Source organism: Lathamus discolor, chromosome 1 (assembly GCF_037157495.1).
Source record: "Lathamus discolor isolate bLatDis1 chromosome 1, bLatDis1.hap1, whole genome shotgun sequence".
NCBI lineage: Eukaryota > Metazoa > Chordata > Aves > Psittaciformes > Psittacidae > Lathamus > Lathamus discolor.
The window spans coordinates 149,934,169-149,957,020 of NC_088884.1; the positions used below are offsets into that span (position 1 = coordinate 149,934,169).

At 36.5% G+C, this 22,852-nt stretch overlaps 1 protein-coding gene across 4 annotated transcripts in view; it reads right to left on the minus strand.

Annotated features, from left to right (window-relative positions):
• CPEB2 (cytoplasmic polyadenylation element binding protein 2) overlaps nucleotides 1-22,852 on the minus strand; it is a 54,666-nt gene that overhangs the window by 2,783 nt on the left and 29,031 nt on the right. For 2 of the 4 annotated variants that reach the window (XM_065659165.1, XM_065659149.1), the window contains 6 exons: nucleotides 16,676-16,846; nucleotides 14,848-14,937; nucleotides 8,225-8,343; nucleotides 7,817-7,931; nucleotides 5,776-5,957; nucleotides 1-1,204 (listed from right to left, as the gene is read on the minus strand). The exon at nucleotides 1-1,204 is cut by the window's left edge and continues 2,783 nt beyond it. In XM_065659165.1, the coding sequence (XP_065515237.1) occupies nucleotides 977-1,204; nucleotides 5,776-5,957; nucleotides 7,817-7,931; nucleotides 8,225-8,343; nucleotides 14,848-14,937; nucleotides 16,676-16,846 (905 nt within the window). In that variant the 3' untranslated portion in view covers nucleotides 1-976. Of the gene's footprint in view, nucleotides 1,205-5,775; nucleotides 5,958-7,816; nucleotides 7,932-8,224; nucleotides 8,344-14,847; nucleotides 14,938-16,675; nucleotides 16,847-20,432; nucleotides 20,457-22,852 lie in introns of all 4 variants that reach the window. The other 2 variants (XM_065659141.1, XM_065659156.1) reach the window with 2 other exon arrangements.

Here is a 22,852-nt window from a genome sequence, read left to right on the forward strand (position 1 = left end):
CGAAATGGCTGCACTTTCTAGTCTAAAACTAATTGCATATTGTACACATGTAGGACATTTTTCTTACTTCAGTCACAATAAATGCATGCAAGTCTGGTTTTTGTAACAAATTTCGTAAATTTGCTCATGCTACCTAGTTTCAAGAGAGCCTTTTTTGAACATCTGCAATAACCTCTTGTTAATTAATAGTTCTAGTGCATGCATATGGTGTATACAGGTAAGTAAACATGCAATTCTTTTTTCACATTCTAAAACTATGGCAGTTTAGGCCATATTGTGCTGCCTGCATTTAATCTGTAATGCAGTGTGTCTTAAACGTTTCAATCCCGTATTAATAGGTGGCATTACACATAACACCTATATAGCAGCAAAGCTAATACAGCTTGTGATTAAAAATGTTTAAAAATAGCTAATAAATCAGATTATCTTGAGGTATTATTTCTTGCAAGTCAAAATGGAGAGCAAAAAATCAACCCTAATTTTTAGTTTATGTATACACTGAAAATAGCAACAACAATAAAAATAAGCTTTTTGTAGCAGACATATTCCATCTTCACTATTTTGCTACCTTTGGTAAATTACTGGGGCAGATCTTGAAGTTAAAAACCCATGTTTAGAAATAAGTGCACGCTTCACCCACTAAATATAGCAGCAGACTGTGTGCCCCTACGCAAAAACATTCTCATATCTAGTTTTAACTTTACATATAAAAATAACTTGGAGAAAATACAAAAAAACATTTTTTTTCTTTTTTTTTTTAACATGAAAATATCACAAAAATTAGTAAGCCTGAGATGTAGGGTTTTGGTGAAAAACAAGAGGCTTGTAGTGTTTTGGCTGCTGATAAAAGATGCATGTATTGATAGCTGGGGTGAAAAGCAGAAGAATGCACTTATTTCTTCTGCATGTCAGTATCTTCAAACACAGTAAGCCACATGCACCCTTCTTTCCTTATGGAGATGCTGGTTCACCATGTTTAATTCCAGCGGAAGTGGATCTGACGTGGGCGGTCAGCCCCCTCCTTTACCAATGGCTTATGGAATTCACGTCCTGCACGAGAGTGGATATTTGCCCAACAAAACTCACAGTAATACTGCAGGCAAGTGACATTGGCACAAAAGAAAGGAGCAAACTTCCCTCCGCATCGTGCACCCTGGCATTCGTCACACATCTGGTCATCCAACACATATGGCTTTACCTCCACCTGTTGGAGTAAACCAGAAACAGTTCTAGTTAATGCCTATTCCTACTTAAAAGTTGTATGAAGGCATTCAGGTTTTTTTCTGGTTAAAAAAAAAAACCCAACCAACCAGAAGTCTAAAATCAGACATATTAGTTTCCTTTATCCAATTAACCAGTTACTACTCTTTACCAGATACAGATCTATCCATTTAGTAAAAGCAGAACATTTGAAGGCAGATCTTTAGAAGTACCTGATATGTGTAATAAACGGCTACATGAGAACCTCTCCTTATCTTATTCTGGAAGGATGTCCTTGGCAAATGATGATACCAAAGTATGTGTAGAAAACAAGAAACAAGCCAAAAGGTCTCCCAATTCATCTCATCAGCTCCCAAATGTACCCTAACATGGCACCCAATTTTACACTGTTTAGCAAAAAATAATTGAACATACAAGAATGCAACCACTTATACATTAACCTTTTCTAAATATTAAGTGTAAGTCTCTGCAAACACTATTTCTTTGTGCAAATTAAAAGTACTTTCTGCAGCCTGGAATACAGATCTTTAAGCTCTCCTGTTCCCTGCAAATTCTCTCCCTGTTTCTAAAATATAGTCAAATTTGGAGCTACAGATGCTTGTCATCTATTACTTTCCCTTTTTGTGGCTTTAGAAATTTGTATTCAATGTATCTCCGAAAATATTTTGCAAAGTGGTCTTTTAAAATCTACAGCCTGCTAGAAACACCTGTCTTACACAGCATCTTTCTTCCAAACTCATCTGACTGCCTGAGTGGAAAAGTGGCAGGAATCCAGTGGTAAATTTGCAATATGTCTTTGTGTAACTGAACTGTTACAGACTGCGATCAGACAGGAAGAACAGCTTCATAATAAAACACAAAATGAGTTCACTCCATCATTAAGGAATGTGCTGTTGTCTTCCACATTTTCCTCACTTTTAAAGATGGTATTTTTTGCCTTTTGTTGGCAAAAAAGTTATTTCAATTCATACTAAAACTCACTGATTTAAGAGATATTTTTCCGAGATACTATCTCCTGAGAAGATTGCTACATAAAGTGACTTTATGTACGATTCACCCAGAGTATGCTTGGAAATAATACGAAGTTTTAAAATGCCGTTTTTTTCCATTCTGTCTCCAGAGGAAAAATTCTACACTTAACAGCTACCCACTGAGAAGTTTTACAGCATAATAATCTTTATGTTCTTAGCTTCAGAAGCAGAGGTCATATTAGACATGTCAAATGCATCTGTGTTTGAAATAGAGTATGCTTCTTCCAGTAATCTATATTCAGTACAAGCCCCACTACTTATTCACTACAACAACCTGCCTTATCACAAATTACAGTCAAACTTTCCAATACAGGTACCTTATGCAGTGACTGCGTCCATGGTTCAGAATTACTGAAAGCATGAAGCAGCATATATTTCAAGCTCCAGTGCTTTAACGCACCAAGATTGGTATGAAGATGATTTCAAAGTTATTAGAGAAACACTTTGGGGAATGGAAGTATTACATGAAGTGGATACAGACTGCTGGCACATGAAAGTTAACAACATTTTAAGGAATTGTTTGGAGTTGAAAACTCCAAACAAGTTTCAAGGAAATGTTTGGAGCTGAACTTTCATACATAATAAAACAGGATAAGGAGCACTTTACTGAAGAAAAACATCTGTTAAGAGAAACTAAACATATCTGCACATCAAAAGAACTGGAGAAACTGCAGAGTACTTCGGTAAGGAAGAAGTTAAGATCACAGCCAATGTTTGCTAAGCAACTGTGACACTAAGATTTCCAATTAAGGAAGGAAAAGTTATGTGCGAAAAAAAGCTATAAATACTTTTAAACTGAAGTTCAGAAGAATAAACAGGTGAACTGCAAAATTTAGCAATATATAAAGACTTTTACACAGACAAAACTGGTTATGAAAAGAATGTGACAGGACAGCAGGCCTGCAGAAACTGGATGTTACTGGTAGAGAAAGGCTACTGCTAAGGTAAGGGGTAGGGAAATAGCCTGCCTTCAAGAGTCAGTGAAATATATAATATATGGCTTTATTGTCAGGAACACAGACACATCTCGGATGAAGGCAGTAACCAAGCAGGACTACCTTACTCATTTACAAAAACAGTGGTTAACAGATTTACACAAACTGCTCACTCATCTATAAATCAGCAGTAGTACTGATATGAGAGTATTTTCAGAGCCTGAAAAGGCATTAGTATATGAACTCTATGGAGGAAGAAACTGTTTCCGAAAATAGCTTTTTCATACTGTCAGAAACAGCTAAGAGTTAAAGTGTTCCCTAAAAAGACTGTCCTCTATTACTCCTCAGTAATGCAAATAACTGGGTTATATAAATACATCTGTATAATTATATAAATAATGACTATATGATTTGAGAAGATGATTCAAAAAATAAAGATTAAAACCCCTCTGAAATAAACAAAGATTTCATAAGCCCTCCCCATCAAGAGATTTACAAAATTATTAAAATACTTAGATTTGGCACTGCTGTATTTTGCAAGTGAAACACTTCAGCAGTAGCACAGTCACAAAAATAAGAAAAATCAATGATGCTAATTAAAATTCCCAGATTTAAGAGATTCCAAATTCCAGATTTAAGAGAAAACTTGAGTAAAAAATAATAAATTTCAAATATTAGAAAAGCAATACTAAAGAAACAACACAAATTCTAACAATCAAAAAAAGAAACTGAAATTTAGATGATTGTTTTTTCTTCTTTTAATAGTCATTGAAGAAATCATGACTACTGTTTTTATACATTAATTCTCATGGATGTAACTCAAATATCGTGCTTCTGAAATCTAGTATCCGAGGTATATTTTGTGGGTTTTTTTTCCTTGTCTAAGCTCCAAGAGGCCTGCTGCTCATGCCCGTTGTTTTATACTGGGGACTTACTGCCCATTGTACTTGAAGTACTTCAGTGTTATCAGCAAGTTACATCCCTTCCCTGCAAACCGGTCATTTCAGATGGCTGCTCAGAATCCAAAGAGCCCTTAAAATCTCTCATAACCTATCATAAAAATCCCAACAACACAACACACAAGCATACTTGGAAGTGCAGCCTTCAAAGGTAGGTTCACACCTTTTCTTCTCACGAGATGGTACTGGAAATCTACCATATACTCCTTCACTGCACAGGACACTCCCATGCAAAGATGAAGACCAAGACAGAACTCTCCCCTACTTTACAGGGTTCAAGTCCACATCTCCCACCTCTGAGGGTGAACTAATTTGGATGAGACCTACCTGTCCACCTCCAACTTCACAGCCAAATGCACTACAGATGATTCGTGAAATAGACTAAGCTATACCCATTTAGCACCAATTTGGGAGTTCTGAATTCTGGCCGCTACTCCAATTTTGTCCAAATACTCAAATGCAAGATGATTAATAGTTTTATTTTCCCTCACACGGTCTCAGTGTGAGGGCTGTTTTTGTGGTTATGTAATTAGCCAAAAGGTAGAGCTATCAGTAAAAGTCAACTGCAAGTCACAAGGATAGCAATCCCACCAACAACATGCAGCCCTCACATCTTAACTTGAAGCCTGGCTCACTACCCACATTCAGACTCACTCATCCTCTGGAAACGGCCATGTTTGGGGATTTCAGCTCACTAGGCAACTGGCAGCTGAGAGACAGATGTAAAGCTGTATTACTTTGTCTGTTTGATAGGAGAGAAGCACACGCTACCTCCCTACAAGCAGACTTTTGTTAACTGTACTACTTTCTTTTTCCTGTGTCTTTGATCTGTAAAGGAGACTGGACCTTGAACTACTTTACTTACCCAACCCTTCTTCCTCTAAGACTTTTTTTTTTTTTAAAGAGGAAAAAAAAAGAGAACATCTATTAATACCAGGGTCTATCTCTGTAGCTCTTGACATCAAAACCAGGGACACTTAAAACTGGCATAATTTAAATGCCAGTTCTCTTTCCTACTCTTATACTTCTAATTAGGAATAACAAAGTAGACTAGATTCTTACTAGAAGTTAGTTTTGCTTTAGCTACCAATAAGCATGTGTAGTAGCCAGAAATGTGCATTGGCAAATACTAAGAAGATACTCTCAAACAGAAATGATGGGACATTTTGTACTTTAGGTTTTGAACTCGATTGACTTTCTGAAGTGCTGAGCACTGACAATTACGGCTGAAATTAAAGGCAGCTGCAAATATAAAGCTAATCTGAAGCAAATGAATACTAGAGCTTCCTGTGAATGACAGAGGAATTATCACAGTATTTGGTTTCATTAGAGCAAGGGAGAGAGGAAGATTTGCAAGCCCTTTGCTCATACACAACAAAACCAGGAACTCTAGAACTGAAAGAACATATGGTCTAACATATGTCCAAGGAACAAACTGATGCTCTGGGGAATGCAATTTGCTTGTTTGGGGGCATTCATGGTTTAGCTCTTGGAACTAGTAGCGTTACAGGAATACTAAAAGAAACATGTAAGCTGGCATGAGAGCCAATCGTATGCAATGTTACTACACCAAGAAGTTCCTTTATAGATAATCATCCTGGTATTTATTTATATGTCTGTGTGACTTACTCGTTTATCAATATCGCCATGCTGAAGTTGAACAAACCGAGCACTGATGGCTGCAATGTAACTCTGCTGATTGGAAAAAGCAACACGTCCAGCACCTTTTGGGTATTTCAGCTCAGGGTCAGTATCAATTCCTGCGTAACAAACTCCACCATAGAGACGGTCCATGATCATAGCCAGTTCCACTATTAAGAAACAAAATAGTGTTCATTTAAACTGTTCTTACTGCATAAATTTAGTAGAACGCTTGTGTTTAAAAACACTAGAAAAGTTAATTTTAATAACTAATTTTGGAACAGCTGATGTAACAGGAATAACAAGAGATATAAAAGCATGTTAAGCTGTGAAATACTCAGCAGACAGATCCTTCATACTGTGGATACATACATCCAAGGAACAAGGGAATTGTAAGTCCTTGCAGTCCTTGATAACCTGGAATTGAAATTCCAGAGCAGTTTTCTTCAGGGGACTACAGCAAAAGAGTTTTGGGCAGGCATGGAATGTAAGCTGTATAAAATAGATCCACACACCACAAATTCCTTGGTACGTGTTCTCTGGTTGTCTTAATGCTCTATGTCCGCTCTATGTCCTACTTGAATTTAAAGATTCCGTTAGCATCTTTTCATCAGCCATACAGAGCTTGATTATCTATCTTTACAGTGCTACACTTAACCACAGGTGCAGAAATTCATAGAAACAAAAATCTCCTATTTTAGAGATCAAGTATTTTAACAATCTGTAATATTTTATACTGAATTGAGTTTTGCAATTCATTTAGGTGGAAAATACTCTTCCAGGATTAGTATCCTCTATACTAGGGTATAAAGGTGTCAGCAGTCATTGATGTTCAATAGTTGTTTGAAAAGTCTCCTCTCGTTTTACTGCTTTTATGAAGCCATGATTCTTATTTCACAATGCCATGAAAGTTTCATTTTCACATACACAGGGCACTTGAAAGCTAAGCATAAGAATACATCCATTAAAGTTTATCAGAGACATTCAGTATAGTAATCTGAAATATTTGGACTGAATTTAAAGAAAAATTAAATTGAGTTGGAAGTTGAGCATGCTTTGTTTATGCTCATTTACCGAATTTGTACTACACTCAAAGGTACACTTTTAGAAGTAAAATAACAGAAAAGCTTTAGCATTGCAGGTCCAAGACAAAAAAAAAATTAAGATTCTTTATACCCCAAATCTGCACTATTACTTCTTGGTTCTCCTACATCTTCCATCTGAAAGCTCATCTTTCTGCAAGAATAAAATTAATTACAAACTAATGAAGTCCAGGAGTCATTCTAATAGGAAACAGGATTTGTGGGCTCTGCTTCTACTTCCAAGATTCACTTCAACCTATTTACTAGAAGGCCACCATACAATACTGTAAAAGGCTACTGTAGTCAATCTCACAAAGCAGACTGTCCAGGTTGTACACCAAACATTCCTCAGCTACAGAAACATTTAATTTTATCTTCATGCACTCTAACAAGAGTCTAGAAAGAGTCCTGCAATCTCATACAGTGTTGTGCCATACAAACTGTGCTAGCTCTCTGAATTTCTTCCTTTTTTCTCTAATCCTACTCCTTCATCACCTGTTTTTTTCCTTTGTCCATATTAGCAACCTGATGGCAGTAGAAGAGTAGCTACTGCACAATAATAAGCAAGTACAAATAGAGCTTTACATTCTCATAGAGCGTGGCAGAGATGTTCTCATAGTGTTATTGTAAAAACTCTTTTGTGACATAGGTTACACTACAGTTTTGATAATATGATCAAAATCTTTTCTACAGCTTTAGACATGTAACAGTTTCCAGTAAACCTTGATGATGAACCGCAATTTTTGGCAAAAGCCAGATGAAAACAGTTACAAAGAAAATGTAACACAACAAATATTGTACTCTGGTTATTGTAACTATCACGACAATCTTATATTTTTCTATGAATATATCCATAGCTATCCATACATAACTATACAAAAGTATGCATGATTCAAATTATTTCCAGTAATCTCTAACTTGTAAAACCAACCACAGATTACACTCACCGGCTCTTAATGGTCTAGGGACTCCTCCAACAAAAATTGTTTTTCGAGGATCAAGCGGCTGGGAACCATCCATCACAAAGTCACTATCACTTAGATTCCAGGGACGGATCTGAACCTATTAAATTGGGAAAGAAAACGATATGCTACTTTAAATTTCACTACATCATGGATACATGTTCATCAGCCTATATAAACTGTCAAACATTCATAACCCCATTAGTTTAGCATGTCCAGGTGCTCTGTTTTAATCCTACTAATTCAAAACACTACAACTTTAAAATCATCCAACTGTTCCAGATGTTGAGCTCTGCCAGCGGTAGTTTGCTTTTGATTATATTCGTCATCATTTTAGATGCAGCTTTGGACAGATGGCAGCTACAGCCTGCAGGCCATCTACTGTTTACTTACTGGTTTGTCCTTGATAGTAGGACTGGAAACGCATAGATAGAGCTTTCCATCTTCTTCAATGCAGGCGTCAATCAGGGCCTGAACAGAACTCTCTTCTTGGAACAGGAGGAATGCATAACCTGGAAAGAAAGCCAAACCAACTGCTATTTTTTTCCTCTTATCTTTATTTTTCTTAGTCATCTTTGCCAGTGACTTCTCTGTACAAATGTGTTCACTCCAAAAGTAAGTCAAACCGATTCTTTGTTATTAGTCATCTTTTTTAGCTATGTACTACCTTGCCATGATCAACAGACCTTCTATCCTTAAAATAATTGTCAAAAGAGACTAATAACAAATAAAAGCAAACATGTCTGCTCTATCGTGTACTGGAAGTCCAGGCTGAACATAATTCATTGGCAGCAAGGGACATTATACAATGAAAATCCGACTTGGCACAGACGACTTATCTCTATTCTAGAGATTAGATCAAAGTACTTTGTTACGTAAGTGACCCAGCAAACCTCCCAAATGCTACAAAAATAGGAATTAAAATGCTTATTTAATGCTACAGTCTAAGCTAAGTCAGACAAGCAAAGAACTTCACATGTTAGACTACTTCACAGTTACAGTATAATGATATATACAGAATTTTTACTTTACAGGTGCCCAAGTGCGCAATTAAGGTTGTACTCAAAAATACCCCAAACACTTTAAAAGGACCATAATATGTTGAGAAGAATGTAACATTACAGATACAAATGCATAACTGATTTCAGATATATCAGAACAAAGTAGGATTTAAAGAAAAAGCTGCTAGGCCTATACTGCTCCTTCAAATAACTTGTACCTCATCTCTTATTCCTCATACCATGGTCATATCACAGCTACCTACAAGGTATACATGACAGGGTGTTAGCTATTCTGTATTTTTACGTAAATCTTTCTTAGTTTCCTAACAAATATGCCATACAGAATCTTTGGCCTTGGACCAAAACATTTCCTTGTGAAGTCCATTTTTTATTGCTGAACAATATTTTTAGTGACAACCTGTTTAACTTAAGCTTAGTTAGTGATTATCTCAATTCAAAATATGTTTTAAATGGGGGTATTTTTCAGTATTTATTTCAGATTTTAAAATCCATATATTACCCATGCAAAACCCAATCACTGAAAGAGGGCACATGCAGACTGGTGCAGTGAGACCAGACCCATATAACTGTCATTACTTGTGTGAAACCAGGCACACGCATTTCTGTTCACATTGAGAACTCAGTACAAGAATGATGGGGGTGCAGAACTTGATTAATCAAAGGGAGTGCTAAATGCATATGATACCGACTAAGGCATCAGGCATACAAAGTAAAACTCAGAGCCAGAAAAAATAGTTTTCCAGATGCTGATTTTCCATCAGTTCTCATCCTAAAGCAAATCAAGAGTACTGCCATAGAGATCCTGACACGTAAAGCTGGTCAGTTTCTTCACATGATCCTGCAGCTATTAATGTGTGCAGCTATTAACGTGCTTAAATCTGACACCTTGTAAAAAGATAGAAAATTCAAATCTAAGAACTTGCTGAAGGAACAATTAGGATTACTATATCCTACCACACCTGAAATAAAAGGAAAGCAATATCAAAACTGTACATTAATACTGCTTGCTCAACATTATCTGCAAAACGTGTACTCATGCCTGGGTTCATCCCACTTGATTTTAAGCATCAGACAGGCTTGTGCCTGAGCTTAGCTGCAGACAGAAAGTCAGGCTATAGTCTGCACTATCAAATTGGTCTGGCTGTAGTTTAGCTGCAAAGCTCTAGTACTTCGATGATTTACAGTGCATTTTATTTTGCTCCTTAAGTCTAGCCTGGAGGAAAATAACCAGCTCTCTCAGTGAAGAAAACTGGCTAAAGAAGATAATTCGCTTAGGTCCCACATATTATTGCTATGCACACGAGACAGCCAACCCCTTCCAAAGAATGCTAGACTTGCACAGTCTGCATACAAACCACTCTCCATCATTTGCCCTTGATGAGGCCGTTTTCTGCACAGATCAATTATACATTAGCCATAGACTTTGCCAAAGAACACCAGTTACACAGGCAACAAGTCTATATTCATTAGCTGGAAAGTGCCTGTAACGGTAAATTGCACTCTTATCTTTGGCATTTCATTTACACATTGTAAATTATGGCTCTTCTTGTTACTACAGCTACCACATGCTAAAAACTGTATGGCAGAAACTTCATTCTTAGCCCTTTCTGCTTTCTCAATATGATTTTATTGGATTATTTTTCACCTCAACATCCGTAACTCATGAACTATCACAGATGTGTAATGTCTGCAAAGCTAGTCTGGTGGTGGTAAGTCACACGTGCAGGTATGATGAAAAAGATCAACTGCTTAATTAGTTCTTTTTTGAAGTAGCACAATTATTATGTGTGACAGAAAGTACGTCATATTGAAAGATGGAGGTAAGGTGAAAAGTAGGAGGTGTTTTATTGCAGTAGAAAACAGCTTAATTCCCTAGTTTCTTGGGGTTTTGGTGCAGCACATCAGTCATTTAACAGCTTCACACCCAACAGCAATACAAGTCTGTTTACAATGGAAAAAGCAAAGCTACTGTAATAGTTTTCTTTGAAGGAAGCTGCTTCATACCTTTGGGTCATATGTACACCAACAGTAGCAGGTCATGATCAGATATTACATGCCAAGAGACAAAGCTTATATGTTTTGTACATATCTCACAAGGTGAGAAGTACTAGATGAAACAAAGCCTTACAGAAATTTCTTGTTCATGTGCACCTCTACCAGAATTTATGCCTCCTGTGGGAAACAAAGTTTAGGTAACCCCTGTTACTGCTTATCACTTGACTAAATTCCTCTGCCTAACACTGGAACTACTACTAATACTCCTGTTTTCAAAGGCAATCACTGTGGGTGACTTGGATAATACTTATCCTCAGGAAACTACCTCAAATAACAAACAAACCTTTCTGGAGATGATGATTTGCTTTAGGACTGTATTCCCTGATACCTAAAGATACTGCACTGGTTATAGTTATCTGTATTCTGAGCTGACATCTCTCAATGAATCAAGAGACCAAAATTTTTTTTTTGTTTTTATTTTTAATGTATTGGCTCAGCACTGGAAACAGAAAGCCCACCAGATAAGGCTGAAGAGCCTTAGATGTATTACCAAGCTAAATATTTTCATTTTTTGAATTTATTACATAAGGAACAAACCAACATGAAAGTATTGTAGACCAGGTTCACATTGGTAGCTAACATGATTTTCTGAGCAAGGTATAATTTCTTTATTTCATAATAATATTGATGCTCACCAGAAAGAACACTGCTTCTGCTATGCATATTCTGTGTAGAAATAAGAGAGCAGCTTTAAGTTTTATCAAACCCCAGTTAACTCCAATCGCTAGTGGCTTAGAGGAGACAAGAAAATCAGTGCAAGCCAGTATGGCACTATCCATGCCAGTCAGTGAAGCTGTTTTGTTTTGGGAGTCATTCCTCTGCTGTCCTGATAGATTCTCCCCAAAGGAGACTAAATGCCCTCAGTGCAGTGCATTTCTTGCCTACACAACACCGTATCTTAGCTTAAATCAGAAAGAAGCAGCGTAAAGTGCAGGTTAATAAAGACATTGGATCTACATTTGATGGGAATAATTTGTATTTGGGAAATTCACAGAGCATTTCATCTATTCCTCTTTAAAGATATGTCATCACCATATTAAATTTTGTAAATATAAATTTTTCACTTGTTCACTTTGATGGAGAATTAACTTCAAAACACACTTGAAGTGAAAAAATGCAGTCTGACACAACTGTAACGTAGCTATCAGCTGAGGTGCTTTTGAGTACGGGGGAAGCGGGATTCACTTCAAGATGCAACCACCTATTTCCATCTTCCTGTAGTGACTGTGTTTGGGCTTGTAGTGTTGCACAGAGAGCCAGTTAATGTAGTTAGTGGTGACCAAGTGGGACATGAAGGTGTCTAGCACCATTTATCCTCCACAGGACTCTGCCTAACCGTCAGCTGGTGCTCCAGAATGGTGTGGGGTTTCAATAGGTGCTGCGCTACATTTGGGAGACATATATAAATCTTTCAGATATCCCTGATTTGGGTAAATGAATCAGGCTTAATGTGCTTATGTTACAATGACCTGAATAGCCCTTTATACTCCGCTGACTGTATTGGCCAGACTCCCATTGACTGAAGGATGCTTCACACATGAAGACACCTGCAGTTACTTGCCTGAATCCAGAGTTCAATCCTACCCAGTGTGATCAAATAAGATGGTAAGAAGTTAAACAGAACTGGTATAGACCTAGGGTTTTGCTTCTTAAACTAGAAACAGAATATTTTCAAATATTTTTTTCAGCCAGTTCTAAATTAGCAGTTAAGAATCTTGAACAAATGAAGCTACTGCACAATTGCTGTGATAGATGGCAACAGAAACACACAATTAGAAAAGGCTGGGGATACTGTCCTGTCTAAAGCAGATTATCCTCTGTTTGATATAGACTATAAATAGTACAGAGCACACAAACAACTGGGCACATTTTTAAAGGCCTTCTTCGGATTTGCATATCCTCATGGCCCCATTTCTTTGAGAGCTTTATTATTATAAGAAGGAGCCCTCACCTCAGCAAGCTGCTTTGGACATGTGTATTGTTTCATAAATGAGTATGTTTGCCAACTGCGTAATAGCAGGAATTCTGATAAACAGTGGCAAGTCAGAAAGGAAGGAATTCTCCATTACAGCTGGCAGATCACTCACAGACTTTATACTTGATCTCAACAGAATAATTTCTTTTCTGCTTCAGAACAGAGTTTCCTTGTGAGATTAGTGTCAAGTTTTTTAAATTCCTGTTTTCTTTGGGCCTAATTTTGTGGTGAACCAACACAAAACTAATTAGTTAAAAACAAACAGTTGGTGTTTCTCAGGAGGCAACCAGCCTTGATGCATCAGGATGCATTTTGCACTTCTTAAAGCAAGGAAATATTTATTTTGAACTTGGCCCTTCCCTCAGGACTTTCTGTAAGCAGGGAGCCTGGAAGGAACCACAGCCTGGAAAACTGAGCAGGCTGTATCTCTTCACCCAGAGAAGACTATTATGTAAATCAGTCCAGAACTGGATAATTACGTCTTTGGAAAGTAATACTATGTCAAATCTCTAATAATACTGAACAAAAATATATACACTGAATTGACTCTATGCAGAGGAACAAATTAGAAACTGGAGATTAAAACTAGGAAAAAAAAATCCACCCAAATCCTCCTTGGGCTAATGTAGTATATATTTATAAATTGCTAATTACTGATCAATCTCAAAACTTTCTATTTAGCTCATCTTTAGCAGTTTCCAACATCTTACTAAACATGGTTCTTGTCTGTACATGCAAGTAATACTCAAGAAAGACAAATTTAAGAAATTCTTCTACAAAATAATCATGGGCCATATCTGAAAACACAGCTATAAACACAGTAACATTCAGCAGTTAACAGTAAGCTATGTTTCCAGAAGATCTACAAAGAGAAACCTATACACTGTATTTTAAATGTGCCAGGCTACACTACAAGACAATATTGAATAATGTAGTAAACTGAAAATTAGAATAAAGTTTTAAGATTGAAGAACAGTAAGTGCTATTGAATTTCAAATAAGGATCAGTTAGTCTTGGGAGATCAACTTAACACCTAATTCACAAGTGTTTCCTGAATTAGATCAACAGATGAAGTTTTTCTATTTATCTGTGTTCTCTGCTTTAAGAAGCTCTGCTTACAATGCAGATTTTGTTTTGCTTTGTTTTTTTACTGTGGTAATTATAACTATTCCAACTAGATCAAAAAGCTTTATTAAACGAGGAAGCCTTGAAATATGTCCTTAAGATGTTCAGATGCTGAGACAACTATCTCCTTGTGAATGAATGCCAGAATCCATTACTTTGATTTAACAATATATTACATCTTCCCTCTTCCATATATTCATCACAACCTCTGCAAGATGCATCTTCCTCAAAAAATTCCTCAAGACTTTCGTTTAGTAATTATAGAAACGCACACCTTAGCATAATCAAGTTTACCTTTACAGTGCTTTGTGTATTTAAAAATCTAACAGCAACACTAGAAATGGTTCAAATATCAGTATTTAACCATTTATCAAAAAATGGTTAGTGCTTCAAATGAAGTTCCCATCCTAAAACTGAAATAAACATAACACTGATTATCTTGACGAGACCCCCAAATGCATCTTTCTAAATGCTGTTTATGACTTCCTATGAAATTTTTTATCCAAGATTTAGTTTTAAAATTCTGACAAAATGTCAGTTTTGGGAACTGCATAGAAGTTAAAATACAGAATTTAGGATTAATGACACATGCAACTATATAATGCTGATTTAAGGAAAATCAGAATTTATTAGTCCAGTGCTAAACTAGGCACAATGCTAGAACAACAACTCTCAGGTTCTAGACTTGGTATGTAACGGAACCAGATCTGAACCTGCACTGAAACTGCAGAATTAACTATTTACAGGGATTGTAAATTATACCCTTTGGAAAAAGATGAGGCAGCTTCCCAGAGCAAGATTTGCACTCAGTGACAGGTCAAACATTCCAGCTCTCTTACCTTTTGGTGGAAAATAGGATTTGCTTTCTGCTTTGTGAGGCCAGTCTACTACCAAAGGCCCAAATCGTCTGAAGCTAGCAGTGATTTCATCTAAAAATAGATACAAAAGTTGCCATTAAAATAAATGTGAAAAGGTACTATCAGGCAAAGACTGACATTTCATGGGAAAAAAAGGAACAAAATTTCCAACTGAAATGAACAATAACTACAAGATATACTGCATAAACATTAATGCTTTGGAAGTTATTTCTGGTGATTTTAAGCTTATGTTTATTTCTTATCGCTTATTAACAGGAGTATTTCAGAAACATATGGAAAACTAAAGGCTGTGGTGAAAATTGATGTGGTGGTATTTTAAATTCAGAATCTGGTTTGAATGCAATCAAAACAACTTACAGTTTAATGATGTACAGTGTAGGTGGATACTGATGTATCAGTAAGTACCACCACAATTAGCACACTAGCAGTTTTCAGCAGATACCATGCACAGATCAAGCACAGAAACTTAAAACTGCCTATTTAGAGATGCTTCTAGATAACCATTAATCCTTCTGTTGCAAGACCTACTATGCCCCCCTGCATAACTTTGTGAGGTCCTTCTATCCCAGCCTGTCCTTCCTGCCATTGACTGTAAGAACCTTGGTTGTGAGGTCCTTCTATCCCAACCTGTCCTTCCTGCCATTGACTGTAAGAACCTTGGTTGTGAGGTCCTTCTATCCCAGCCTGTCCTTCCTGCCATTGACTGTAAGAACCTTTGCCATGAGGAAAGAAACATTAAACCACCCTAAACTCTGCAAGAGCAGTAACTCATCAAACGCAGATATGCTCCATTTCTTTCAGTCCCATGTTGCCATCAGCACATACAGGACAAAAACAAAATATATTTCCATGTATCTTTGTTTAGCATGTATATCGAAGGGAACAGTGCATATTTGAATTAGAAGCTAAAATGCATCAAAAAAAGCTGAAGTACATTAAAATAAAATCCCTCAGTACGTTGAAGTGGAGCATCACAATGAAGATGGTCTTTTCAATGTAATTGATTCATTTGTAAATGAAACCTAAAATATGGTCTTTCCACATCTGAAAGTTAATTAACCACAGTCACCTTATTTGGCTTGCAAGGTACTCTAGGATTACAGTGTAAAGGGACTTGTAAAGTCCCTTGTAAAGGGACTTCTGTTTACGTTACAAAGCTAGCATGTAACTTCTACTTATCTGCACAGGAGAAACCTAATCTTAAATGGCACGATTACTTCAAATCAGCACTGTTGTACAAAGCAAGTCCTACTGCATCACGTATGTGCTTCTGTAGTACATTCCATGTTCAATACATCACAATGCTCTGCCACTTGACCTTCCTCTGCCTTAATTTCTCTATTTATGAACAGGAATAATATTACCTTTTCTAAACCACTCCTGAGATCCTCAGGTAATAGTAAAACAGAATTTGAAATTCAATTAAGAACAGAAGTTTTCTATGAATCAAGCAGGCACAGATAAAGAGGAAACTATGAAGGGCTAAGATGTGTTTGAAAGGAATATGCAAGGTAAGCAGGAGCACAAATTCCAGGCACCGCATGCAACTCTACAGTTTGCAAGTGCAGAACCAGGGACAACTGAGTCATCTCAAAACCAGAACAGATGGATGACATCAAATGAGATTAAGCTCAACAGATCTATCAACTCTCAAAAATATATATACATAGTTGTAGCCTATTGCACCACGTTATTTTGTTTGGTGGATTGTTTCTACTTCATTTACGTTTTTCAACATCTCTCTCCCTGTCCTTCCAAACTTAGTTTGCTTAGTTTTCAGGCAGCTCACCTTCATCAATGTCTGGTGGAAGACCTCCAACAAACACCTTCCGAGAAAAACGCTCAATTCGTTCTCCATTCTGATGAGCTGAATAGCAGGTGGGTGAATTCAACACTCCAACTTGGTCACTGTGACCATCGTCCAGCAAGCCATCATCTATTGGGAAGAGGGAAGAACGGCCTTAAAAAGAAAAGATAACAATAGACATTAACATAGTTTGTGGCAGTACATGGCTATGCAATTTTACAGAATTGGGGAGTAGCAGTCTGGAAAGTAAAAATGAAAACACGAAGATGTTAGAAAAGTACACATTAGTTTAAAGAAAAATTAATAAAATCAAAAATGTATTAAACTTAAAAAAGGAAATTAACGATTGCAAGCTGACATTGCTAGAAGCATAATACTTCACACTACATTATATTGCAGCTATTCTGCTGCACCCAGAAGGAAAGTAATTGTTTTTAAATAAAGGGTCTTACTTAGGAAGAGATCATATTAAGGGTCGCTTAGGTGAACTTCATTAGCCTGCCTCTGGTTTAGCTTCAAGCTGAATTGTTAACTTCCATCAGCTAAAAGACTACTGCATGCCTAAAAATCTTACATTTTTATTGACTAGAGGGAAGCAAGAATAACAGGTTTCAAACAGGCATGTTTTCCCTTTTAAAAGGTATTTGATGCTGGTAATGTAAGAACAGAATTAATTTCTAAGAAAGCAAAAAAGAATTTTAATAAAGGTGCAAAATGCAACACACGAAAAATAAGTTACGATGCCAATTTATCCTTCTCACTCTTGAATCTACCACAGTTTTGGGGGGAAGCCTTACAGTGGTTCCTAATGTTTAATAATCTGCATTAAGAGTACAGCTACCCTGAAAAGCAACAGTAAACCCTTAAAAGATCACAGCATAGCTCTGCAAATGCAATCTGATCAAAACAGATGTATAGGTGGCAGCGGGGAGTAAAAACATGACATTTCCCCCCTATTTAATATTTACAGATTTTAGAGAATGCCAAAATGAAACTACTTGGAAGGCCATGATATCCATCTTAGCTTATTCAATCTTTCACTGCTTTAGATTGGCATCATAAAGATTAATTAGAATTTTAAATTCAGAAGTCAGTCTTTGAACTGCAAAAAGCCCCCAAAACACACTTCAGTGAAGCAAAATAAATACCCCACATCACCACTGTTTCTGAAGAGCTGTAGTTCCTGTTTCTCGCTCAATTTTGAAAATAAGTATTAATTCAGTCGCTTTCCTAAAAACAATCAAACAAAACAAAAAAACAACCTAGCACACTTCTGGGAAGCAAGTTCATTTTCCATTTCAAATAGCCAACTTCTTCCAGATTCACCCACTGTGAATCTATAAGCAGGAGCAATAGGTTCCAGACACATGTATTAAGAATAATGATGCCTAATAAAATGAAGTCCAGTAACACTGGAGCCATCTGACATTAAGAGTGCTGCAGTACTTTATCTGTGAGCCATACTGCAGCCTCTAACTTTTATCCCATTTCAGGGGAATACTACCAGGAAAGCCCCATAGAAACACCTGGAGACATTATGCTGATCAGCTACGGTGAGAGCAGTATAAACCCCATTCACTTCCAGAAGACCACCCAAGAATTGAGTGCTTAAAGACGAGGCTAGAGAACAGACAGCAAACATCATGACCAATGACCTATGGTGTGGTGATGCCTAATGACCCTGATTTGATATCTAAATCCATAAAAAAATAAACAGTACATCAAAAATGCCAAATGAAAATGCAAGATGATAGAGAACAACCAAACACATTAAACTATAGTGAGAATCACAAAATAAAAGCAGAACCACAGGACTATAACAAAGACTATAATTAGTGCATCCTTATGTGGCATTTCACATTTATGTCTCAAGTAGGCATCGATGGAGAGGAGGACAGCAAATGCAGAAAGCTGTAGCAGGCTCCTCCTTTCCATTAAGAATGATGATAGACCACGTCGTATTTAGACATACAAGAAGCAGAATCATGCTATGAAGACTGAGGCAGCTGAGTAATGCGGATATGAGTTTCAGTTATGAAGACTAGCAAGAATGATCATATCTTAAAGATGCATATGAAGAAGTGGTAAGATTTGATTACACAATCACAAAAGGGAGATATAATAATGAATTTCCAAATTACTGATGTGAATGATGGAAAAAATGGAGCTGTTATCAGTGACAGTGAAAGAAAAATGTGGCTAAAGGAAGAAATAAGACTCAAATTGGGGGAACTCACAGGAAAATGAGAAAGTGTAACGTTTAAGAATTTTCACTAATATATAAGCTATTCTTAACACCTTAAATCTAAACCAACTGTAATTTAGCTGAGTTATCTTTATAAAAAGCACATATCTGCTCTTTACAAATCTCTACACTGCAGGAAAAAAGCAGCTTCAGTGACGTAAAAACATGCCAATTTTAATAAACTTGTTGGCATTAGAATATTGCCACAAAAGCACTGAAGTGTGGTTTGGGTTTTTTTTTTCCCCTTCTTAGTTTTTGTTCTGTGTGGTTAAGAACGCAATTTATAGTTAAGGAAGGTGTCTCTTTGGACCATGAAAATTAAGTTTTTCTGTTTCTCTAAAAGTACTGATTAGGACAACAAACTTAAAATATGCATAAGTATATAGGGGGGAAGAGAAAAGAGTAATCCCACAGAATAATTCATTTTTTACCCCTCAGACCAATGTTAAAATCTAAGAACAATGAGAGTCTAAGGTTGTCTTCCCAGTACAAATTAAATGATCAGAACATGTTCTGAAGTGATATCAGAGAGATCAATATTACTTTAATGTGGGTAACAGTTTGCCAAAAGCACTGTAGCTCTTCAGAGAGCTAGGATGACATAAAGGACAATGGATTAACAAATTTAGAGTAACATGCTCCATATGACTCCTTAATGCTCTCTTCTCCCTCCTCTTTACTTTCAAATGCCTCTTAGATGAAGAGAGCAAAAAGGTTATTTGCTAGGGTTTCACATTTTCCCAGTGATTGTGAATTAAAAAGATAAGCCTTTTTAAGCACTTGTTCCTTTTTGTTTTATGACAGTGAAAAGAAATAAGCAGAATCTGCCAGGAATCATCAAAACACCGCTACATACATTGACCATGATCTAGATAAACATTCCTCTCTATTTAGGGCTACGAAGCAATAACTTACAAACCAATGCAGAGATGAAGAAAGACAAAGTTATGTGTATTTTGTGCATGAACTGGAACCTGTTAAAGAGCTTGATGGTTTTGCTTCACACTTTACATCTTTATAACTGCCACAGGTCACATTCTCATACAATTACATCAGCATGGTCAGTGAGCATATAATGGCTAATACTATGAAAATCTGTTTACTGTTTCTAAGAGCTGTCTACTAGATTTCTTGCTTGGCTTATAAAAAGCTCTGTACTCTGTAACTGCAACAGAAGCAAAAGAAAATTAGAACAACTAGCAAACTGTATACTTTTAAAGGGGGCAATGGCTGCAAGCAGTAGCCATTAGCATGAACTGAATTATGATTAGAGCTACAGTGTTTTAACCAATTAAGGGATTTGTAATTCAAGCTCTAAAGAGAGATCAATGATCATAGCAGCCCAGACTGCACCCCTCCTTCCCTCACACCCTCCACCTTCCCCAAACTAGGACGACATGCAGATAAGCGTTTATAATCAATCTGGATTAATTGTAATAATCAGTAACATCTCAATCAGAATTAATTGTACTGTAACAAGCAGAAGTGAATTACCTCGTCTTCGCCCATAACTCCTCGCTGCATGCAAACAAAGGACAAATTGTAAAATGTCAAATAACTATATCATGCCCACATATTAAAATACAAAGAACTATGTGGGTAAGTGTTAAAATCTGCATTGTATTTGCTACTGACAACTGTAGATGAGAATACATGGAACTAAAGTCTCTCCTAAATACCATACTGTTTTACTACTACACTGATGTTAGTACCTGCTGGAAGGAATATACTTTAAAATATTCCAATGTATCTTTACACTTGATCTTCACTTTAACTATGGATCCGTAAGTTATAATAACTTTGTAATTCATCCTCACAAATGCTATTTATATCTTACACAAGTGTGTAAATGACACATAGGGTAATGAAATTGTAAAAAGGAAAATATTACTTTAAAAAGCATGTAGCAAGCATTAAATTAATAATCACAGAAACATCCTGGTTCATGGAACAGTTTGTACAGTCCTTTACAGTGACAATACAAATGCTATAAGCCGTGACCTTCCTTTTTCATGAAAAGACCTAGGAGAAAATTAACCGCAAGGTTTTGTTTGAAACAAAGGACTCCTTGTGGTAGCAAACAAAATCAGGGCACAAGTCACAAGAAATATCACTGTATCAAAAACACTGCACAAAGGCAAAGCAACCATTTCTGACAGACTGCAAGTAAATGTAAGATTTTCCTAACTTTTGAGTTTTGCAAGATTCTTAAAGAGATCATGCTTATAGCTACAGTTCAGAAGACCATACTGCTTGCTTCTCTGCCTGAAGGCTAGGAAATTATAAATAGGCAGATCACTAATACAAAAACTATTAAGCTGTGTGTAATTTCTTATTACATTTCCACAAAGTATTTTCTATTCCCGTTTCACAGACTTTGCATCCAAGAAACACTACTTTAACCTCTACAGCTTTGCGGTTAACTATCAAAACAGAAAATATTACTATAAACCATAATGTTATAGCAACATTTATGAACAAAGATTATTGTGTCTTGGCATTATTGTTCTGATTTTACTAGGACTCCATAGATAAATCCCTCCCAAAAACCAACTGTGGTCCTGGGACATGGAAATACACACAGCCTCATATGTTCAGTGATTCATAAATGTCACCCATGGCTCTGTTCTCGTATTTTAGAAGTTTTCAGTAAGTACACTGTTTTTTTGTTATCTTGATCCCTTCCTACTAGTAATTCAGTGGATTGCTTACAGAGTTCTGAAAAAATCTCATTTTTTTTCTCCCTTAAACCTGCTATTTATTTACACAAGTCATCATATCCCTATACAAGTTGCATTGAATTCACTTGCAGATTTGTCTTCTTTCATTTGTAAGAATTACTATTGATGAGAACAGCCTTTCGCTTTTTTTTTCAGATCCTCCAAATTTCTACTAGCAAGTCAAATCAGAAAAGCCCACTTTCTGAAAGAGACCTGGGTATCTAACCAAGTGGAAACATGTACATTCAAATTTCCCACATCAAAACACAACCCACAGAACATAGCGTGCTCTTCTGTGTGATTCCTTCTCACATTAGTTGCACAGAAAAGGCTAATGCTGTGCTTCAGGCTTGTTTTCCTCTGTAGTCGGGCACTCACAAGACATGCAGTTCTAGGTCAGTGTTGCAGCACGTACGAATCTTCTCCGTCTCTTGGCTAAAGTGACTCCTACATAGCATTAGCAGTAGCATCACTAAGCCCTCACCTAACCCCCGTATGCTTTTTTTTTTCCTTCCAGAAATAAACGTAGAGTAACCGGGGAAAATTCAAGTGCATCACATCCATAGCAATAACTGCAATGCCATGTTTCTTTCAAAGAGTAATACACAAATGCATCTTCTGGCACAAGCTGTTTTTCTTCTGCCTACAAAACCAGCTCAGCTATTTTCTTACATTTTCATAGTTAAGATGAGCTAATATGCATAAAAGTATTTTGTTACAGAACACCTGAACTGTTTTTCTTTGTGCATTTAAACTATGGTATTTTTAAGAAAAAAAACCAAAAGGGTTATTAAAATCCTAACCCTCCCTGCCCCCAATGCAAGTCATCCTAAAAGTGTAGTTGCTGCAGTATTTTATATATATATATAAATTATAGCAATGTACAAAAGTTATCAGTATATTCTTTGCTTCAGCAAAACGAAGGAAATGGAGAAAACAGGAAAATATCTGTACTTGATGTCACGTTATTTACTCTACTTGTATGGCTAACCCCCTTCTTTTGTCTATCTTGTCCAATTAGACTGCAAATTAGCTTAGGCATTTTCTGCCATTTAGTGTCTACAAAAAAAGAGAATGAATAATGCCATTCTTTGACAATCTGTAGGCACTGCTGCAATAAATATGATCATTAACATCAAAACGAATGGTTTTGCAAAACTCGTTATGTTTTCCTATTTATATCCAGACTTTCTA